This window comes from Cupressus sempervirens, chromosome 4 (assembly GCF_028749045.1).
Source record: "Cupressus sempervirens isolate cs-2001-9-10 chromosome 4, ASM2874904v1, whole genome shotgun sequence".
Taxonomy (NCBI): domain Eukaryota; kingdom Viridiplantae; phylum Streptophyta; class Pinopsida; order Cupressales; family Cupressaceae; genus Cupressus; species Cupressus sempervirens.
Genome location: NC_143121.1, coordinates 907,412,237 through 907,432,674, shown reverse-complemented (window position 1 = coordinate 907,432,674; position 20,438 = coordinate 907,412,237). Strand labels below are relative to the sequence as shown.

The window sequence follows — 20,438 nt, the reverse complement described above, 5'->3', positions numbered from 1 at the left end:
TGTACCTGTTGACGGGGATGAAACCTTAGAGCGCCCATTTCTAATTCTAGCCATGGTATTGACTTGCAACTAACCCAACAAGCTGGCAGGTTAGAGGCTTTGATACCCCTAAAATATCCCAAATGGATATCTACTCTGTTGCTGCTATAATGTTTAATTATATAAATTATATTTTACTGTAGATTTGTTTTGATCTTATAGAGCTAGACAGAAGTTGCAAAAGAATGTTGTTTCTTTTTGTATTTTTCAGAATATAGGTGTAAGTTATAACAATGAATAAATAACAGTAACTGATAAAATAGTAGTGATAGAAATCATATGTAGCAATACATAATAATCTGGAAATGATTCTAAAACTGTACCAGTAGAGTCTAATTTATTTCAGAATAGTCCCAATACAGATGTACTTCAAACAAGGTTGACGCTAGTTGAAGATGGGAACTAGCTACAGCCAAACAAGTTCGAATGATAAAGCCTAATCTGCTGCAATTAAACACCACAAAATTCCTCACATGAGCTGCTACAAGAAAACGCCAGGCTGAACCAAAGTGACCGCCTTCCCTAAAATTCCACTACCTGCAAAGTGTGACTGCAATACTAGAAATCGATCCTCTACCTTGATCAAACTGTATGCATAAGAACCTTTGAATCTGATCTTGTTGAAGGCTACGTCCCAACAAACCTGCTCTCAGCACTAGGGTTTGCGTCCTAGGTGAGGAATGCTCTTCCAGACAAATGGCATCCGAAATAGGTTGACAAAATGATAAAAGATACTCACCTTTAGGTTGCCTTCTCCTTATATCTCCTCTCCAAGGCAATTTGAACCCTAAAGTGGAATTCATTTGAACTTTATAATATAATATTATTTTCTCCAATAAAGTCATCCAAATAGAAAGAAATCATTACTTTATTAATAACAAACAGCTTCAAGCATCAAATAAGTGTCGGTAAGCGATAATCAAATAGTAGAGACTGAGCTCTTGGTCCCGGTAAGTGATAATAAAATAGTAGACACTGAGCTCTCTCCAACGAGCTATCACACAGAAAAATCGATCTAGATGGAGCTAGAAAACTCCTTATTACTCCAAAATGGCTAAACACTTAGCCTTATTTAAATTATTAAAATGCTAAGTTAGGAGAATATTTAAATATATTAAAATATTTGAGGATATGGGCTATATAGATTAACATTAGACTTGTAAAGGTGGAAAGTGAATGATTTTTTAATGCTGTGGTGGCATTTCCTTCTAAACTTACTAAAAAAATCAACTTGTGAACTTATAATAGTAGTACGTTGCACAAAATTTTACAATGTAAAATATTTTTTTAATAATAAAAAGTACTGATTATTATGTGTGAAATCATCACTGGAATAATTATCAGAAATTATCAATATATTGTATGAATTGGAATGTCAAATCCTAGCCAAAATTGCAACTTTCCTTAAATGGTATTGTTACCTAATTTTCAACCACTAGCTCAATTAGGATGATATGCTACAAGAGACAAATTCTGCTATAGTAGGCTGCATTCAATGATAAATATAAGTATTTTTGCTACAAGAAAGTATAAATAAACAGGAAATACATGCTGTAGGGGAAAGCTTAATGCAAGCTGCTACAAGAAGTAAAGTGTGGCAGTAAGAAGTAAAGTGTAGCTACAGGAAGTAACAATGGAGAAATAGGAAACATACATGATATACCAAATATACAACTTCAGGAATGGATAAGTAATGATCATTGTCATCAAGAAATCTGAAGTTATATGTTGTTGGAGGAAGTGTACAGTTTTACTAGTTTTCTGAATTTTTATTTTTATAGCCGCTTTGCATGCATGGTACAGACACATGGATATATGAATATGGGAAACCATGCTCAAATGAAAGGTATCTGAGTATTCTTCCATTTAAATCAAGTTTGAGGCATTGTCATGACGAAATGAAAGAATTATGTCCATTTTAGTGACAATAGCTGTGCCCAGAAATGTTTCCAGAATTCATAGCCAAAAAGGAAAAATTGTTACAGCCGGACTTGTATGACCCTATAAATTGGTGAGGAGGAAGATATTGATGTAAGGAATAAACTTTGATCTTACCAGAAAATGTTCTGTTGACGTTTAAGGGATTGTTTAATTCATTTTCTGAAAACTATCTTGTTAAAATGGGCACTAAAGCATATATTTGAATGGTTGAATAGATGATTTGTAAATACCAGATATGAAAAATGAAAGAACATGTCTATATTGGTGATCAACAACCATTAATCAGACATAGAAAACTCAGAAATGTAATATTTCTCCAAAATTGTTTATACCAAAACTTCAAAGTATAAGCAGAAAATGCCCAGAATTCAGCATCTTCAAATGCCCAGATTTTAAGAGTTCTCATGCTCCATTGTTGTATTTTAATAATTATTAACTGGTTGATATTTTAAATCAGTTAATAAATTATTAATGTTCTGAAAAAGGAGAGCAAGTAATGACATTAATTGGAATGGATAAGATGCATTAATGAGCTGGAGGACTTCTTCTCAAGAAGTTGAGTTATTTTGCAGGCAAGAGGAGAGTATATAGGGGAGTTGGAGAAGACATAGGGTTGAGTTTGACTTTTCCTTAGAATTTGGAAGGCATTTATAGTCGGAGCATTTTTAGGGGCAGTTTTAGTAAGTCATATGGTTGTGTATGAGTTGGAGAGATTTTTTCATGCATATGACATAATTTTTAGTGAGTGGAGTGCCCTATTTTTGGGGCTATTTTCTTGCATTCGACCCTAGTTGGTTGAAAAGTTGTATTTAGTGAGTTTCTCACTCACTTTGTAATCAGTTCATGCTTTTGGCAGGAAGACATTTAAGAGATTTTTGTTCAATCCTAGTTCTTCACTGTTTTTTAGTATTGTATCTCACTTGTTGCATATGCAAATATTTATATTGGGAACCATTAGTTTGCATTTCAGACCACCTCATGCATTGCAGAATTAGTGTACTGAATAAATGATTGATAGACATTGTTAGTGAACTTATTTTCCTTTCATTTCTGTCTCATAAAAGTGTCTATTCTGTGGTTTTTAAGTGCCTTGTTGCAAGTTACAGATAGTGCCAAAAGCATAGTTCAAAATCTCTTTCTCTGCCACTTCTCGGTGAGGCAAAAAAAAAAGTTCTCAGCAAATATCAGAGATCAATCAGCAACTTCTCGGGAAAATATTGGGAACTTGAAAAACTGACTTAAATTTAATTAGAAATGCATTTTTTTGCGAAATTCAATAAAGATATGCATCTAATGAGTTACTAAATGAGTAAACAAACTTAGCAAGCTAATCTAGATATATATGAACGCAATTTGTAACAAAATTGCATCCTTATGTGGAATGTTAATGTCATAACCCCAACAAAATAAGGCAAACACTTGTAAATTAAACAAGCATTTTTTTTCGAAAATAAAATTCAATATTAAAAAAAATAAAAATAAATAAATATATATATATATATTCCAATAACAAACATTATTAAATACCTTGATATTTATTAGAATTAATTAACAAAGGGATAAGTAATAATAATATTATTGACCCTTTTATAACGTAATCCATGCAAATTATAACCCGATACTTAAACATTCAAAATGTTCAAATCCAATGCATTATTAAAAACACCAAACGACATGATCCGTCAGAATGATATATGTATCGAGCCGAGCAAAGGAAGAGGCATTGAATGAGAGGGAAGAGAAGGTAGATAGCGGCAAAACCATATAGTATTAAACAAAAAGAGTGTCAACAAAGGAGGGAAAAAACATATAGCAAAGCACGTTAGAGATTGCAGCCACAAGCATCACTTGTGAAACGTCTTTCACGTAGAATTTAAAACCCCGCAAGGAAGCCGAGGACAGAATATAACTAGAGATATCGAGCATCATCCGGAAATTAATGTGCAGGAGAAAGCAAGGAATAAAATGTGGAATTGAATCCGTGTGATATCTAGGACAATTGTCATTCAGGACTAGAAAAGCAGTAACCGCAGGAAAACTGGTAGCAAGAGTCTTACTTCCAACAGGATCCTCAGCTGTACATTGGACTAATAGTACTATCAAGCCACACAATACAACATCAAAACCGAGAAGAAAGGCAACACTCCTCAAGGATCACTAATGATTAAAGGAATAAGGTGAATCTACATCTGATAGATCCCCAGGCTTAGGAGGGAAATTCTCTCCTAAGAAGGATGGATGCCTTGATCAAGCATCCATAAGGCTTATTGAGAAGATTGCGAAATGAAGATGCTTAGTAGAGAGTTGTTCCCTTTTGGGAGCCCTAGGAAGCTAAGCATCTGATTGCAAAACACTCATTAAGAAAGATATATATATTAATTTATGAGATAGAACCTATATTTTAGACTTACTATGAATAATGTGTTACATAATGATCCTTATGAGTATTGAGAATTAGTACAATTGCAGGTTGTCAGCTTGAAATTCGGAAACCCACAACCAGGGACACTATAGTTGATGGCTAACAACCATATTAAGAGACTCTAAATTCTAAAACAACCTACAAATAGTGAATTGTCTTTGTAAAAAGATAAGGAAATACAAATGTCAAGTACAATATGAAACAAATCTACATCTTCCTCTTTCCCATCCCACTAGAAAGAAAAAGAATTCAAAAAACTTACTTGTTAATTTGGCTTTGCTTGAAAAATCTTTTCGCTTCATCCACTTCAAATCCACTTGTAATTGATCTACAAAGCTTCCAAAGACTATTTCTCTCCACCAAAACCCTTCTCCTCTCCTCCAAACACTCGAAATTGAAAAATAAACAATGAACATGCAAGTCATTGGGTGTCCTAGTTTTATTGGTGCTGCCCGAGAGAAGTAGTTGTTAAGTAATTGCATTTGCAATTTATCGAAAAGAAGTGTTCAACTTATCAGCGAGAATTTAAGGTATTCTTGGCTTGAATTCTCCCAAGAAAACGTTAAGTTTTCTTGTTTGGTAAAAGTTCTTGTGCAAAGTAGAGATCTGCCACTTCTCGGAGAGATTTTAATCTATGGTCAAAAGAATTCATTTTAATTTAATGTAGTGAAGGGTTGATTTCTTCCTCTCTTTTTCATGAATTCTTAGGCCTTTCTGTGAAATATTTATGCACCGACATGATGGTGTGATTAGTGTCATTTCTAAATGTACGTGAGAGTTATCTAAGTAATTACTGATTCTTTGCAACTTTAAGTTTTGGCATATCACCTTCTATAGAAAAAGGTTGCAGTTTGAAGTTGCTTGAAGTTCAAGTTTGTTTCTTACCCTTTTCCCTTCAAAAAAGTTTTAGTTTTAGGTGATACTTAAGGAAGTCAGCCTTCTCTAGAGGTTTATTTCAGCTATAAGTCACCCAAAGCCTTGAAATAATCTCATGTTTCTCCATATTATGTCTAGTTTTGTGAAGATTAGCATAGGGTGCAAATCTGAGAGATAACAGGTATAGCTAATTCAGCATTGATAATTTAGCAACTTTAAGGCTACAAATAGTTTTTTCCTAGTACAAATATTGTTTAGAAAACCTTCAAACATAATATTAACTTCATTAAAAGTGAATAACCACCTCCTTTTCACTAGTACATTAACCTAGAAATAAAGATAAAAGGCAGAGACAATGCTGCGATCACTTGAAAGGAAGCCACATTAATATTATTCACTTTCAAACTTGATTGCTGACCTTGTACGAGGCATTCAACATGATGCAAATAGACATTAATATTACTTTATAGAGTGAAAATCCTTCCCAAAGGTTGCACTTAGATTTTGTTGCTAGTAAGGCTAGTGCATCAGCTAAATAATTTATATTTGCTTCCCAACAAGAAATGCAATAATATATCAACAATAACGAAATATTTACACCAAAATACATAAAATTCAAAATTCCATGGACAAACAATTTCGGCAAGAGTAAAATTCTTCACACCGGTTAAACATGTTGACAAATCTACAACTACTCGGCTCAATGGCAATATTTGAATGGAACCAAGGACATGAATAGGGGAGTTTTAGTCTTGGAACCCATTCTTTTCCAAAGGGTTTTCATCCTAGGGCAGAAAAGATGAACACTAGTCACTTTCATTCCTTAATTCCCCTTATATCGGCTTTTGAAGGTATGTTAGTTACTATTTTCTTCTAGTGTTTTCCCTTTTGATTTTGAATTTGGATCACGCTGCTAACATCACTTTTGGTTCCTTTTCAAAACAACTTTGTTTTTTAAATAATAAAACATTAGTTTCCTTGTTGACAAAAAAAAAACTCACAGCCCCATTTTGCACATGAAAATTTGCGACAGGATCAAGAGCCTTGCCTCGCTTCTTTTCCTTAAGTAAATATCTGCAATCATAAAAATAGGATATAGATCATTATATAAGGATAAAAAGTTCAATTGCTTCCTGTGATATTCAGCAACAATGCTTGTGCTACAATGAAGCCACTTACAAGAAATGTATCGTAAATCATATTCATTTTCCACACTCCATTTGAAAAATAGTTTATCCTAGGCTCATCTATTTAAAAAAAACTAATAAATCATCGAGTCACCTAAATGTTGAACATGGCACATGAACTATGCTAAAACATTTCATTTCTCTTTGCAAATTATAAATGAATAAAAACAATTGTGTTGAAACACTAAGTTGTTTGTATTATTCAGTTAGTCTTTATAGAATAGTCTCATAAATTCTAACAAATTTGTACATTTTCTCAAGACATTTGGCAACAACTTTTCATAACAAAAATATTTGTTGGGTATCCAATATAATTAGACTTTTAACCTGACCTAATTTATAATTAACCACAATGATATTATATGCAATTATTAAAACAATATTCTAATCTTAAGTACTTTATTTAAAGCCTACATATTACATGAATATATCATAAAAAATAAATAAAAGATAATAACAGTCAACAATATGTAATAAATAAATTTTTATACCATTAATGTGCACAAATAAATTTAGCCACTGAGCATCATTAGCTACGTAAATATATTTATAACTCAATACATATTAGTGTAATCAAGAAGTCTGCCATCTGGCATAGAAAGATGGTTAGAAGTCCAAGCTCTTCACGGTAAGGAGGCACCCTTGGAGGAAACTAGTTCCTTTACAAAACCCACCAGTTCTTATAGAAGCCAAACCTGCCTCTATGGCACAAATAACACATCCTTGACCAGGACACTGCCTAGCTTACATTGTACCCCGAGTTCGACACACGTTTTGTGCCCCTTCTCCAAATGTCTCAATGCCAATCAATGATCTTAACTTGCACTTCTTTGTGCCTTTTGATCTTGCTGAGCATCTCTCTTTGTATTTCTCTCTATTAATTTATGACTTTCAATAATGCCCTAAGGGTGGTTACAAAAACTTACACCCTTTCATAACAATAACAATGTAGCATAATTACATTTTACTTTAATTCATTCATTATATTTATTTTTTTCGGGAAAAAGTCCATTAACATCCAGACTACATTTTAAATGGTATACATGCTGATGTGGGATTGGAATTGTACTATTTTTCATTTTCTAAAAGATTTCTTAATAATTTATAATACACTGTGAAAGATATACATGCTAATATGCTGCTTTGTTTGCCTATTTTATTTTTGTTTTGAATTGTCTCAAATGCTTTTGAGATGACAAAAAAAGTGCAGATAATAAAGTAACTTGCAGCCAATAAAGAACATAGATATATGCCAATATTTAGAAATGCATGTAGAAAATTCCAGATTTATTTGATCTTAAATTTACAAAAATTTTCAACTATAGGAACTGTTGAAGATGTAGCATCAGTCAGATATGGTTGTGATTGACATAATCACGCACGCGCGAGCGCACACATATATCTGCTTTATTATATAATATAATTAGATCAATTGCTCATATGTTAAACACCAAATCAGAATCGATTAAAGCTTTCATTTATGTTACCATTATCTTATGATAATCACCAATTATTCCTACATATGAATTGACACCCTTGTCTTATTATAATCACCGAATCATCCTGTGTTTGGAGTGACATGTTATCTGCCTTGGCTCACAATATCATAGTCTATGTTACTACCATCGAGCATGTTTTGTCGTGTCTTGTATTTGTTAAGTCAAGTCAAAGCAACTATGACTATCAAGGGTATGATTATAATTGGAAAGGGTCACCTTCCATGTAGGGTCATGACCCTACATGGCCCAAGCCATGTAGAGTCATGACTCTACGTGAAGGGTGACCATTCAGACATATTTATGTTGGGTATAGATCACTGCCGGGTAATAATCAATAACAACGGATATTAGACTACCTGCAGTTGATCGCTTTTGCATTTACAAAGATCAGACACCATCAACATTGTCATCTCAATACAAGGAATTCTCACTGTATATACAAAGCAGAAATTATATTGCTTCTTAATTGCTTAAATAGTAAACAGTATTGGTACTATTTGAAATCTAAATCTCTATCTCAGATCCAATTTTTCTTAACAGGATATCAGAGCCTCATTGATAGATATCAAATAAGACAGTGAAATTACCATTAAAATTTCAGACCTACACAAAATCTATTCAACAAGAGAAATCATGGTGAATGGTGTCAGACTTGAGGACAGACTTGAAGGTGTTTCAAACTTTGTACTATGGAGAATACGGATAGTGATCATCCTTCAAGAACTTGAACTGGAATCATATGTAGAAGAAAACAAATCGATGCCTGATAATGAACTAGATAAAACAATATGGAAAAGACATAACGATAAGACCATCAAAATTATTATTGATTCTGTAAAGGATCATATCCTTTCAACTATATCAAGATGAACAACTGCTTATGCTATGTTCATAACTATTCAAAATACATATGAGATCAATAATACGAACAGACTTCTTACCATGAAACAACAACTTCTGCATATCAAGATGAACAAAGGAGAAACAATTACAACTTATTTTATGAGAATTGAAAGATCAACATTCAACTATTGGAAATAATGTAGATGCTCTGGAACTATCCTTAATAGCCCTTAAAGGGTTACCAACTACTTGGGAATCTTTTATTCAAGGTATTAGTGCATAACTTATTCTACCAAATCTTGATCAGCTTAAGAATGACTACACTCAGGAAGAATCAAAATTAATTACGAGAGGGATTAGTCGAAATAAAGAGGGAGAAATACAAGCCCTCCATGCAAACACAAACAATAAAGGAAAGAAAAGAAATTTCAAATTGGAAAGAGGGAAGAGTAATAAAACCTACAAGAACAGAGATTTGTCTAAAATACAATGCTACAAGTGTGATAAGTTTGGACACACTCACAGGTACTATCCGGAAAGGAAGAAACCTCAAGCCTTTATAGCTAAAGTCAAGGAAGCTGAAAATTCACTATTCTTCTTAGCCTTATCAAGTGAACTAAACACAAACAAGAATTCTTGGATAATTTATAGCGGAGCATCTCGACACATAACTGGATTCAGAGAGACTGAAGAAGTCACAAATGGGGATAAATCCACCTACCCAGTGAAAGGAATTGGGACCTACTCAATAAAATTAAAAAACCAGAGTAACCCTGCAATTGATAAATGTTCTATTTGTACCAAGCATCAAAAGAAATTTGGTCTCCATTTCTGGCCTAACAGACCTAGGATATCGTGTCACTTTTTAGGAAGATAAAGTTCTTATCTTGGCCTAAAAGTTCTAACGTCAAGAATGTAATCACTATAGGATTTAGAGATGGAAGTTTATATAAACTAGTGTTCCACAAGGACGCATCCCCTATGGTTTTGGGCTCGTACCCGTACCGGGGACGGATTCTGGCCATCCCCTAAGTTGTCTCCTTTTTGGAAAATTTGGAAAATCCTTGAAACGACCATTTTTTTTGGCAAGAAACTTGGGGATGGCCAGTAGTACCGGGGACGGTTTTTTCGTCCCCTATCCGTCCTGAAACTGGTGGCTGTCCCCTTTTTTCCAGCCAATCTGGTAAAGGCAAAACACCCCCAAAAAATCATTCTTTTATAATTTTTGTTGTTAGCGTCGCCCCTAGTTGTCTTAAAGACATAATAAAAATATGCAACCCATATTTGGTCCATTAAAACACTAACTCTTCTTGTCATTTTTAGAATTGACATACTTGCTAAGAGGAAGAAAAGAAACATAAAAGCAGTAGTAGCAATGAGGAAAGATTGTGTTTATTGAGGAAAGATTGCGTTTAGTATTTACTAACTATTTTAGTTGACCTTCTCTTTATTTCATTCTGATTTCAGCATGATACTTGGAGCCTTTAGGCATTTTGATTTTTCCTATATTTGTATGTGATATTGTTATAATGGAAGCACTTAGTATTTTCCATTTGATAATATTCTATGTATTCATCATCTAAAATGTCTATGGTAAATGGTTTATCAATGTTATGATATGCATATTTGAATATTGTCTCTATATATAAAAAAATCCCCTATGTATTTAATCGTCGTCCCCTAAATTTTGGCTTTGACCCTTACTCGTACCAGAAACACGTCCCTGTCCCGGAAACTTGGTGGAGCATAGATATAAACTCTATAATGCTCAAAACCAAGCATTAAATCATGAAGTTTCCAAAACAAATGAAATTTGGCATAAAAGGTTAGGTGATCTCCATTTTTGTGCCCTACCCTCTATAAAAACAATTGTGACAGGATTACCAAATCTAAAATCTAAATCATATGATTTTATGATACTCGATGCCTCTAGGCTTCATAAATATGTATATATATATATATATATATATATATATTTTTTTTTTTTTAATAATTTTTACATGTTTTTGTACAAATGAACCCAAAGCCCTTTCCAAAATTTTGCCGTACCAGCAAACCGGTTCTTTGAAACCGTATTTTGAATCGAACTCAAATTGATAACTAAGATTTAAATCATAATTCAAGTTTAAAAACACATTAATGGACTTTTAGAATGCAATAACATGTTTTTTTTGGGTTGAAATTCCCCACTTATAAGCTTTTTAAGTTATAAAAGGTCTAATACTAATAAGACATAAATATACAGAAGTACATTAAAAACCCCACTTACACATAAAAATGTGTTATTGCATATAAAAGCCCACCTATATGTATTTAGGACATATATTTTATTGGTAGAGGGTTTTTATAATGATTTGCATGCGGATGAAATGCAATGAGTGATAAAAACCCACGTTTGTGCATTTTAAGTGTCTCATGTGATTAAATTTAATAAATAACTATAGTTTTCAATAAAGTAACATGAAAAATAGACTAGAAAAAGCCAGTTTCATTAAAACATTAAAAACTATGGTCAAATCAACTTAGAATGAGCTGAAATTTTAAAATGGATGTCAAAATCCACTTAAGATATAAAAAAACAAATTATTTCATGTAATTGTCAATTAAAAGTCCACTTTTGGAAGATTTTTTAATAAAAGGTGTTGTCGTGCTGAAAAACCTCATCTTTTCCTTTATAACTTCAGGTAGACAATTCCGTTTGAGGCCTAAGTTAGCTCGAAACAAGCAGAATTCTAAGGGCTATTATTCAAAGGAAAAAATAAGATTGAAAAATACTAACAAGAAAGGTAAAAATGAAGTAAAGACACAAAAGTTCCAAAAAATCAAGTGCTTCAAATCAAAGAAGAAAAGCTTATCTTGAGAAGCATTTATGGGGATTAACTTGACAAAAACCTTCAAAAAGAACACACAAACAAGAATACATAAAGTACAATTCGACGATGACAAACAACCTTTATGACACCTTATCAATGGATTAAAACATAGAGCATACACCTATGAATCCATGAGAAAAAGTCGTAGGGTTGCCACAATCTTGTGATATCAAAATTGAAGAGAGCAAAATAATATTTCACTTATCTCTCCTTTAGTGGACATCCATCTTTTCTTTTTAAAATGTTACTTTAAATCTTTTATTTTCTTTTACTTTAGTTGGCCACAAAAAGTGATATTAAACTATTAGTTTACCTGAACTTTAGTGCCCACTTTATTTCACTTAAGAGAGAGTCACTTTATTAAAACATTTTAGTGAAATAGTAAAATAGCATTTCCCAACCTTAGGAAATTTGCCAAGTAACTAAAGACTTTACACTTTGAAGCTAAAGGAAGGAAGAGGCTAAGATCAATTACCCAGGATAACATTTATAAATTATAATATGCTAAAAGATAGCCCAAACTAATGAAAACCTGAAATTGATATCACAAATTGAAGCTATGACTAGTTAACAAAAATAGATGGCACCCAAAACAACACATACTAAAAAGGGTAATCCATCCAAAATTCCTAATTGACTAATTGGTGTGCAAACCAACAATTACAAAAACTACTTACTAAAAAAAGAAAGTCTGAAACAAGCTGTCCAAAGTTACTCTAGAAAGTGTCATTCATCTCCCACTAATCCATCTAAACACAATTGTGACACCAAATATTCATCTTGCTGACACCAACCCAGGAATCCAACACAAGCTACGATATAAGAGAACCCATAAATGGGAACGTTATGGTCCACCGTTCCTAAAGACTGCTTGTCGTCAAACAATGCCAAAGCAACTACACAATCAGCAGACTGATCTAGACTATAAACAAGAATGATCTTGAGGTCCCAAGTCAACCTAGGAGATTTATAGTACTATCTTCTGAAAACATCATCCTACCCAAACAAATGACCTCCTAAAAACCCTTTGAAAGAAGAAAAGTCAAATATTGCACCAACTTTGTTAACTCCATAATGAAGGAGACTCCTCTTATTAACACTAATACATACACCGCAATAGAAAAATAAACAAAAAATTGCAAAAACCAAACAATTGCAAATGCATAAACACTTTCTTTTTATTATCTTCAATGAAATTACAATTAAAAAAATATAACATGCTACAGCTACATGGGCATTTTCATTACAATAATCTACAAGCTAGAGCCACCTTATGCATCATCAAAAATCCCCTAGATAACCCTAATTATCTTCTTATATTAATAAGTTTAACCACCCTAGAAGGTTTTTGGTGGTTGGCCAACCATTATATTATTATTACTTATTTTTCTTTGCATTGGAATATGCCCCAAAGGGTTTTCGGAACTCAAATGAGTGTTTGAAGGATTTTTTTTCCTTCCCAAAGTAGCGTGCCTTCCAGAGGCTATATCTTGTGAACAATTAACCCAATTGTCTATTATAATCACTTTTCAAAAACCTCTCAAAGCACTCTATAGTTTAGGGTGGTGAAGCACTACTTGATTAAATTTTTACCCCCTTTTCAAAGCCTCTAAACCCTTCAAAACTGGTAGTACAAAGTTTTTGTACCACCTCGCCAAAATAAAAAATTCAATAGTTTCAAAACTAGACTTGATTTTGCCAGGAAACTTTATTGGCGGGCTTATATATACAAAGTGAACCTTCAGGAAAGCAATTAGAATAATATGTGCTCAAATGAGAAACTTACTAAAAATAGTAAACTTGCTAAAACAGATAGAAATCCTTCCTAGAGATAGTGCTTATAGAAAAACTAGACAATATTTTTGGGTGATGCAAGATTTCTCTTACACATTAGATGCTGCTGCATCAGACAAATGGAGTAATTTGAGAAGTGACCTCATCAAATCTCAAGTGTATAGAGAAAAAGAAAGGGGGTCATCCTCTTCCTTTGATAGCCATAATGAATTTTCAACAAGCTTTCCTTTACATTTGATTAGATAATCTTTATATGTCTCTTTTCTTGTGCTTTTGCCAACACAACTATCCAATGTCTTTTATCTCCTCTATAGCTAAAGTAGGTGTTGGGATATTCCATGCTGCTTTTGTTATCTCCCTTCAATACTTCCTGCATGATATCATATCAAATCTAAAATATTGAACAATGATAAAATATTGAGTTCACTGGGCAACTTTACTTCACAAACATTCCTGAATGATGCTTCCTCAAAATTTTGCATTGTCCAAACTTCTTCATTTTCAACTTATTGTATGTTCCCACTAGAAACCTTTCCTTCCTCAAACAAACCATGACTTCATCTCCAATCTAAAATTCCTTGTCTCATTTTTTTTATTTTCCTTAGCCTCGTATTGAATATTCATTATATTAATATAATTTCTAATATCCTCTTTTTTAACAGGTTCCTGTAGTTGGCTTGGTCAGTTCACCCTTCTGAGCTAACAGTGGGATTTGAGGGTCTCAGTTGTGGGGTTATAGGTTTTTCAGCAGCCTATGGTGTGTTTTGGCTCCATTTGAGGGACTTACTATTTATAGTAAGTCAAACTGTTGGTTCCAATGAGCTCAGTTGAGTTAAAGGAGTTGTGTGATGCTCTCAATTTTTATTTCGAGCTTCCAGTTTAGGGTCCAAGAATCTTGGAGTGAGCGTCTATTTATAATAAGTCACCCTGTCAGGTTCATTCATCGTCTTTCACCATTAGGATTACTTTGGCGTCGTCAGATTTTGCTTCTAATGCTTCTTCAGTTGTTTTCGCATGACGGGTGAATTATTATTATTATTCATCTAACTATGCCGAGGTTGCTATTTTTGTTGGTGTTGTTGGTTGGTCACCTCAGTATCATAGCTCATTGGAACTAGAATGAAAAGTTTTAAATTGTGGGAACAAGAAACAGTGGCCTTGCGTGACAAAATATTAAGTTATGGTGGAAAAGGTCATTTTTGGAGCCAAAAGCAATTAAGAAACTATATTAATGACAATTATATTTTAATGTTGTGTAAGTGGAGTTCTTTTGGGAAACTGGCGTCATTTGGAGATTATAAATATGAGGACATTTGATGAGACAAGCATCCAATTATTTGATTATCTTATTTTGCTCTTGTTCTCTTTGTGACATTTCTAAGTTTGAAGTTTGTGCCCTTGCTGAAGTATAAGGGTTTGGGATCTACAGCTGAAGTATTGTAGATTTAATTCTAAGAATCCATAGCTGAGGTATTGTGGATTTTTGAGTTTTATTATTGTCTCCTCTTTCTGTATTAACTGTGGCTAAGGAGTATTTATACAATTGAATATTATAATTTCTTTGTTGTGAGGCAAGGGCTTAGTTTGCAAATTGGAGTTTGGTAATTCTGGATATCCCAGTTTGTTCGATTTGCATCAAGCTTAGTGTGTTAGATTTGAATGACAAGGGTTCTTGTGTTTCGCGTGATTTCTATATCAGTTTTGGGCATCATTTGTAAGGATAGACTGTGAATGCCAGATTGAAATTGGATTAGGTGGCTTTCAGTTTGACTTTGCTATTACATTCAATGGCAAAGACCAGGTTCTTAATTTGTAAAATCTACTTTATATTACATAGTTTGAAAGTATAACAAGCTGGCTTCAAATTATGATTTATAGCAATTAGTCAACAACTAAATTCCCTTTGCATTATATTGCTGTATGGCTTGTCAATGAATGAATTTAGAGGCTGATGTGAATCATTTCAGAATTGTTTATTGGCATTTGGTATTTATTTATGCAAAACTTATTAGGCAAAAATTAAATAAATTTGTGATCAGTTTGTGATACATCTTGATATTGTGTTTGAAAATTTAAGACATCATATATTCAGTGGTAATTGGGTTGCTTGCCAAGTGTTTGACAAATGTCAAACCATTGAAAAGTGAATGAAATTGATGCTTGATTTAGCTATAACCAAACAGGGTTATTACAGTGGTATCAGAGTTTGCTTACAAAGTGTTTGACGAAATGTCAAACAATTGAACTATAAGAGAAATTGGTATTTGACGAAGTTATAACCGGTTGGGGTTATTACATACTTCCTCAATTCATCAGGTAAGTTCTTCATGTGCTCTGCAAAGTCTACCTTTGACACTGTCGTCTCTCCTTTGTCCAAGTACCTTAATTCTAGAGCATTTCTATGACTATTTCCATATATGATTTGGAATGGTGATTTACTAGAGCCCCTTTGATAGAATTATTGTATGCAAATTTTGCTTGTAGTAATATCAAATCCCACCCTTTTGGTTTATCTCCAACTAAGGCTCTTAACCAATTCCCCAATCTCCTCTTCATCACTTTGTTTTTCTTTTAGTTTGTGGATGATGTACTAAGATGAACTACAAATCCATCGTTAGATTTTTCCACAAATTCCTCCAAAAGTACCCAACAAACTTAGTGTCTTGATCTGAAACTTTGCTCTTTGATATTATGTTGTCTCACCACTTCTCAAAAAAATAATTCTGCCCCATGAACATCATTAATCTTTTTACAAGAAATGAAATATGCCATCTTTGAGAATCTATCCACTACCACAAAAATAGAGTCACGCCCTCTCTTAGTCCTTGGAAAAACAAGAACAAAGTCCATATTAATATCCTCTGGTAGCCTCTATGGTACAAGTACGGTTGATATAACCCTCTAGTCTTCTTGGTTCCTTTTGCCATTTGATATATTCTACAACTTTGCACAACCTTCTCAACACCTTATTGCAACCGTGGCTAATAATAATGCTCACTAACTAGAGCAATGGTTTTATTTCAACCAAATATCCAACTAATCCTCCACTAAGCTTCTTAGTGATTAGGTTCTCCCTCATGGAACTCTTCGAAATGCACAATTGGCTACCTTTGAATAAAATCCAATCTTGGATTATAAAAGACAACCATCTTGTCCTATCTAGAGTAATAGGTTGTATGCAAGCTCTCTAGGCCTTGAAAAAATTAAGATCCTAATAATCTTGATTATCTCATAAGGATCATAATGATCTTCAACTGATATCAAGTCTCGTGATAGCTATCAAAATGTCCAAGCAATACTATGATGACATATCTATGGATATCAAGTCACATGATATCCTTCATGATAGTGATACTAATCATTGTAAAGTCATCACCTTACAATGTCAAATACAAGTGTTCATTATCAAAAAGATCACCTCTCAATAATGTACACAGGGGGCCCATAAAGTCACAGAGTCACACATATGACAAAAGAGTTTACACATTATATATATGTATATTAGTACAAATAAACAATTTGACACTCAATCTCAATAATAATTTACATTTCAACCATACCAAGTTTCTTCTTGAAGTGTCCAACTTTAACTCTCTAGAGAGGTTTGATGAGAATGTCTATTGTTTGATCACTTGTACTAATATTCTCCAACTGGATCACATTCCTTTCTACAATGTCTCTCACAGAGTGGTAAGAAAACTCTATATGCTTTGATCTATCATTGAACACTGGGTTCACTGAAAGCTTATTACAACTTTTATTGTCATAGTGGATAACAGTAGGATTTTGGGTCTCACCAAATAGCCCTACATGCAATTTCTGAAGCCAAACTACTTTTCTTGCTCCCATAGAGGCTGCAATGTACTTGGCTTTTGTTGAACTTTGTGCCACTGAGGACTATTTCTTGCTGATCCAAGAGATCATAGTTGATCCTAAACTGAACCAACATCTTGATGTCTTTTCCAATCAGCTAGACTTCCAACCCTATCTGAATCAGAGTATCCATGTAGATCTAGGTCTACATTTTTGTAATTTAGAACATATCCAATAACACCTTGAAGATATCTCAATATATGCTTCGCAATAACAAGATATATCTCCTTTGGTTCGCACATAAACAAACTTAGAGCATTTACTGCATAACAAATGTCAGGTCTTGTGTTAACCAAGTACATCAATGATCCAATAATCTATCTGCAGAGAGTAAGATCTGCAAATTTTGACTCTGTTTCTCCCTCCTTTAATTTATGTAAGTTGATTTCAATAAGTGTAGACATCAATAGTATACTTCTCTTGATTTAGAATGATACTATGTCTTTTTTGCTAGACTTCCAAACCAAGTAATGTAAAATGTGTAATGTTCTTGACCTTCGGATGCTAGTTGGATGCAACTCAAACAATACTGTGTAGTCTGCAATATGTGTATGGCAATGGATGTACAACAGAAGAGTGATACTAGTATTGTTCGGTGACCACAAACAGTTGCTACCCAAGCTGTACAGTATACTTGATGGTTGTATGGTGAGAGTGAAGGGAGATGCCGTACATGAAAGCAAGGTCATACAGTATACTTGATAGCCATACGGTAGGATGAATGGGAGAGGTCGTATGGACTCTACCTAGTGGCCGTATGGTGTAAGGAAGGAAAAATACAAGGAGTTGATGGTGTAGATGACTCGCGGAAGGGTAATGGAAGGTTGTACGGAAGGGCCGTACGGTCTATGGAGAGCCGTACAGAATGAAGTTTGCTGCCGAGTGGAAGCCATACGGTGAGTGTGGGGAGGTGTTCAGATTGAATGTATAGATGGTGTGTTAACAGACTCGATGCCAAAAGAAACACAAATTGTTGCAAAAGATTGAATTTTCCCAACACAAGAGAGTAGATTAAATTAATCACAGTGATCCCTTCAATTCACAATATGATGGTGCTCCAACTTGCCAGATCCGAACAAAGTATTACAGGGGACAGAATAGGGTGAGGGTTGAATCCCACTGAAATCAGACAAGGCCAATAGGGAAGGTCTTTTCACTTCTGAAATGACGAACAACAAAGAACTCCAACAGGAATTCCAAGTACAAGAAGTATAATTCAAATTGCATACCTAAAGACTACCTACAAGCTGTGCTTAAATACCTGTCGAGAAAAATTTGTGAGGGTGTACAAAGATAGCCGACAGTGACACAAACTACGGAGACAAAACAAAAATGGGTCCACAATATATTAAATCAATCGGCCCATTAACAATAGTTTGATAAATGATTTATTCATAACGAGAACATTACAGTCCTCCCATCCCAAATTTTGCTTTTTCTCAAGCAAATGCATATATTTTTCAATATACTATTATATATAATTAATATAATAGTAATTTATTATATAATTATTATCACACTAATAATATTGTATTTGTTTATTTCAAATAACATACAAATCATAATATTGATTTAATATACTATATAATATACTTTATTAATTAATTTATTATATTCTTAAATTATATCATAATTTATTATTTGTTCTTTTATTGTTGAATTCTTTTATTGAAGAAGTGGGGATATTACACTCCACCTCTGCAAGCAGATAGGATATTGGACTCCAGGGTTTATAAAAAGACTAGGAACAAGGACTACTTGGAACATCTTGTCAAATGGTTGGGCAAGGATGATGCTGATGCTACCTGGCTTAAAGAGACAAACATCAGAAGATTGAGCATTGATCCCAACCTACTCAATCCAAGGATGGATTAACTTCTTTTTGTTTGGGGGAGTATGGTGCAGGGGCAACTAGTCAAAGTCCTCATTTTGGTTTCTTGTTGGTTTGGATTTTTGGCATGTACTGAATTTAGCCAAGCTAGGGGTGTGAGTGAGTTTGGACCTTTGCAAGGTCATCTTTTTGAGTTGCAGTTGTTTCTAGGTAGGTGGTGTTGGTATGTTTGTGAGTGTAGCTTGTGTTAGGAGGCTTTGGTCTAGAACCTTGAAGGTATGAGGAAAGTGTGGTTTTAACCCATCTTGTCGTCCATGATGTGTTTTCATCCTTTGACATGGATTTGAACACCTAACATGTCATTTGGAAGCTAGAAAGGGAAAAGATGTCAATTATGCAACAATTGTGCAAAAGTTGTCAAGTAGGCAAAAATGGCTTAAATCATGTAAAGTGATGCCCTGGAGGCTAAATCATGCCTAGACATCATTTATGGGTCAATCTGGACAGGTTTGGAAGTTCCCAAGTGAAGGAGGGCAAAGATGCTCAAAGATGCAAAAAAGTTGTCAAGGTTGTGCAACTTTTTGGCAAAAAGTTGCAAAATGCAAAGAGGTTGGTGGTTTTTCCAACTGCCTGCAACCTCTTTGGGAAGGTATAAAATCACCAAATAAACACATCCCAAGGGTTGGGTGTTCTAGTTAGCAATCTTGTGCAATTAAATTTACGATTTGCAGTGCAACTTTGGCAATTTTTAGAGCTTTATTGATTGCCTGTACAGAATAATGGATTGAAGCATTCAATTTGGTGTTGGATCTTATCATTACAATACTTTTCTATTTAGGTTGCAAGTTTGTAGTTGTTTAGTTAAATAGGTTTTAAAATTCATTTGTAGATACCCTGTGTGCTGATCCAGTTTTGGCTCTCTGACCAATAATGGCTCCTCCATGAGTTCCTACAGTGAGTTCTTCATGGCTTTAGGGGACATGGGAGTAGAGCTAATGTACATATTGTATATAAGTTTTGGGGCCCTGGAAAGCATGGCAAGCTTTTCAGAAGTGATGCCCTAGGCAAGTCTATTGTACTTGGTTAGGTGATCACAGCATTGGGAGAGTGTTTTTGGGGTTTGAATGTATTGGAGAGTTCAACCAAGTGTTGTAGAATGAGGAGGGGTGAGTAGCGTCAGCATTTGCCAAAGGAAAAGGTTTCATGACAAGTTTTGTAGGGGGAAAGATCATGCCCTAGTTAGACCTGTTGCATAAAAGT

General features: G+C 33.9%; 1 protein-coding gene across 3 annotated transcripts in view; it reads right to left on the bottom strand.

The window, feature by feature from the left end:
- The window catches only part of LOC149564329 (malonyl-CoA decarboxylase family protein), a 292,928-nt gene that overhangs the window by 52,420 nt on the left and 220,070 nt on the right, over positions 1 to 20,438 (bottom strand). For 2 of the 3 annotated variants that reach the window (XR_016364190.1, XM_089827389.1), the window contains exon 13: positions 6,280 to 6,352. Coding sequence is in view for 1 of the 3 variants with exons in the window: in XM_089827389.1 (XP_089683515.1) it covers positions 6,280 to 6,352 (73 nt within the window). In the remaining 2 variants the exon portion in view is untranslated. The remainder of the gene's footprint in view (positions 1 to 6,279; positions 6,353 to 20,438) is intronic. The other variant, XR_016364191.1, reaches the window with a different exon arrangement.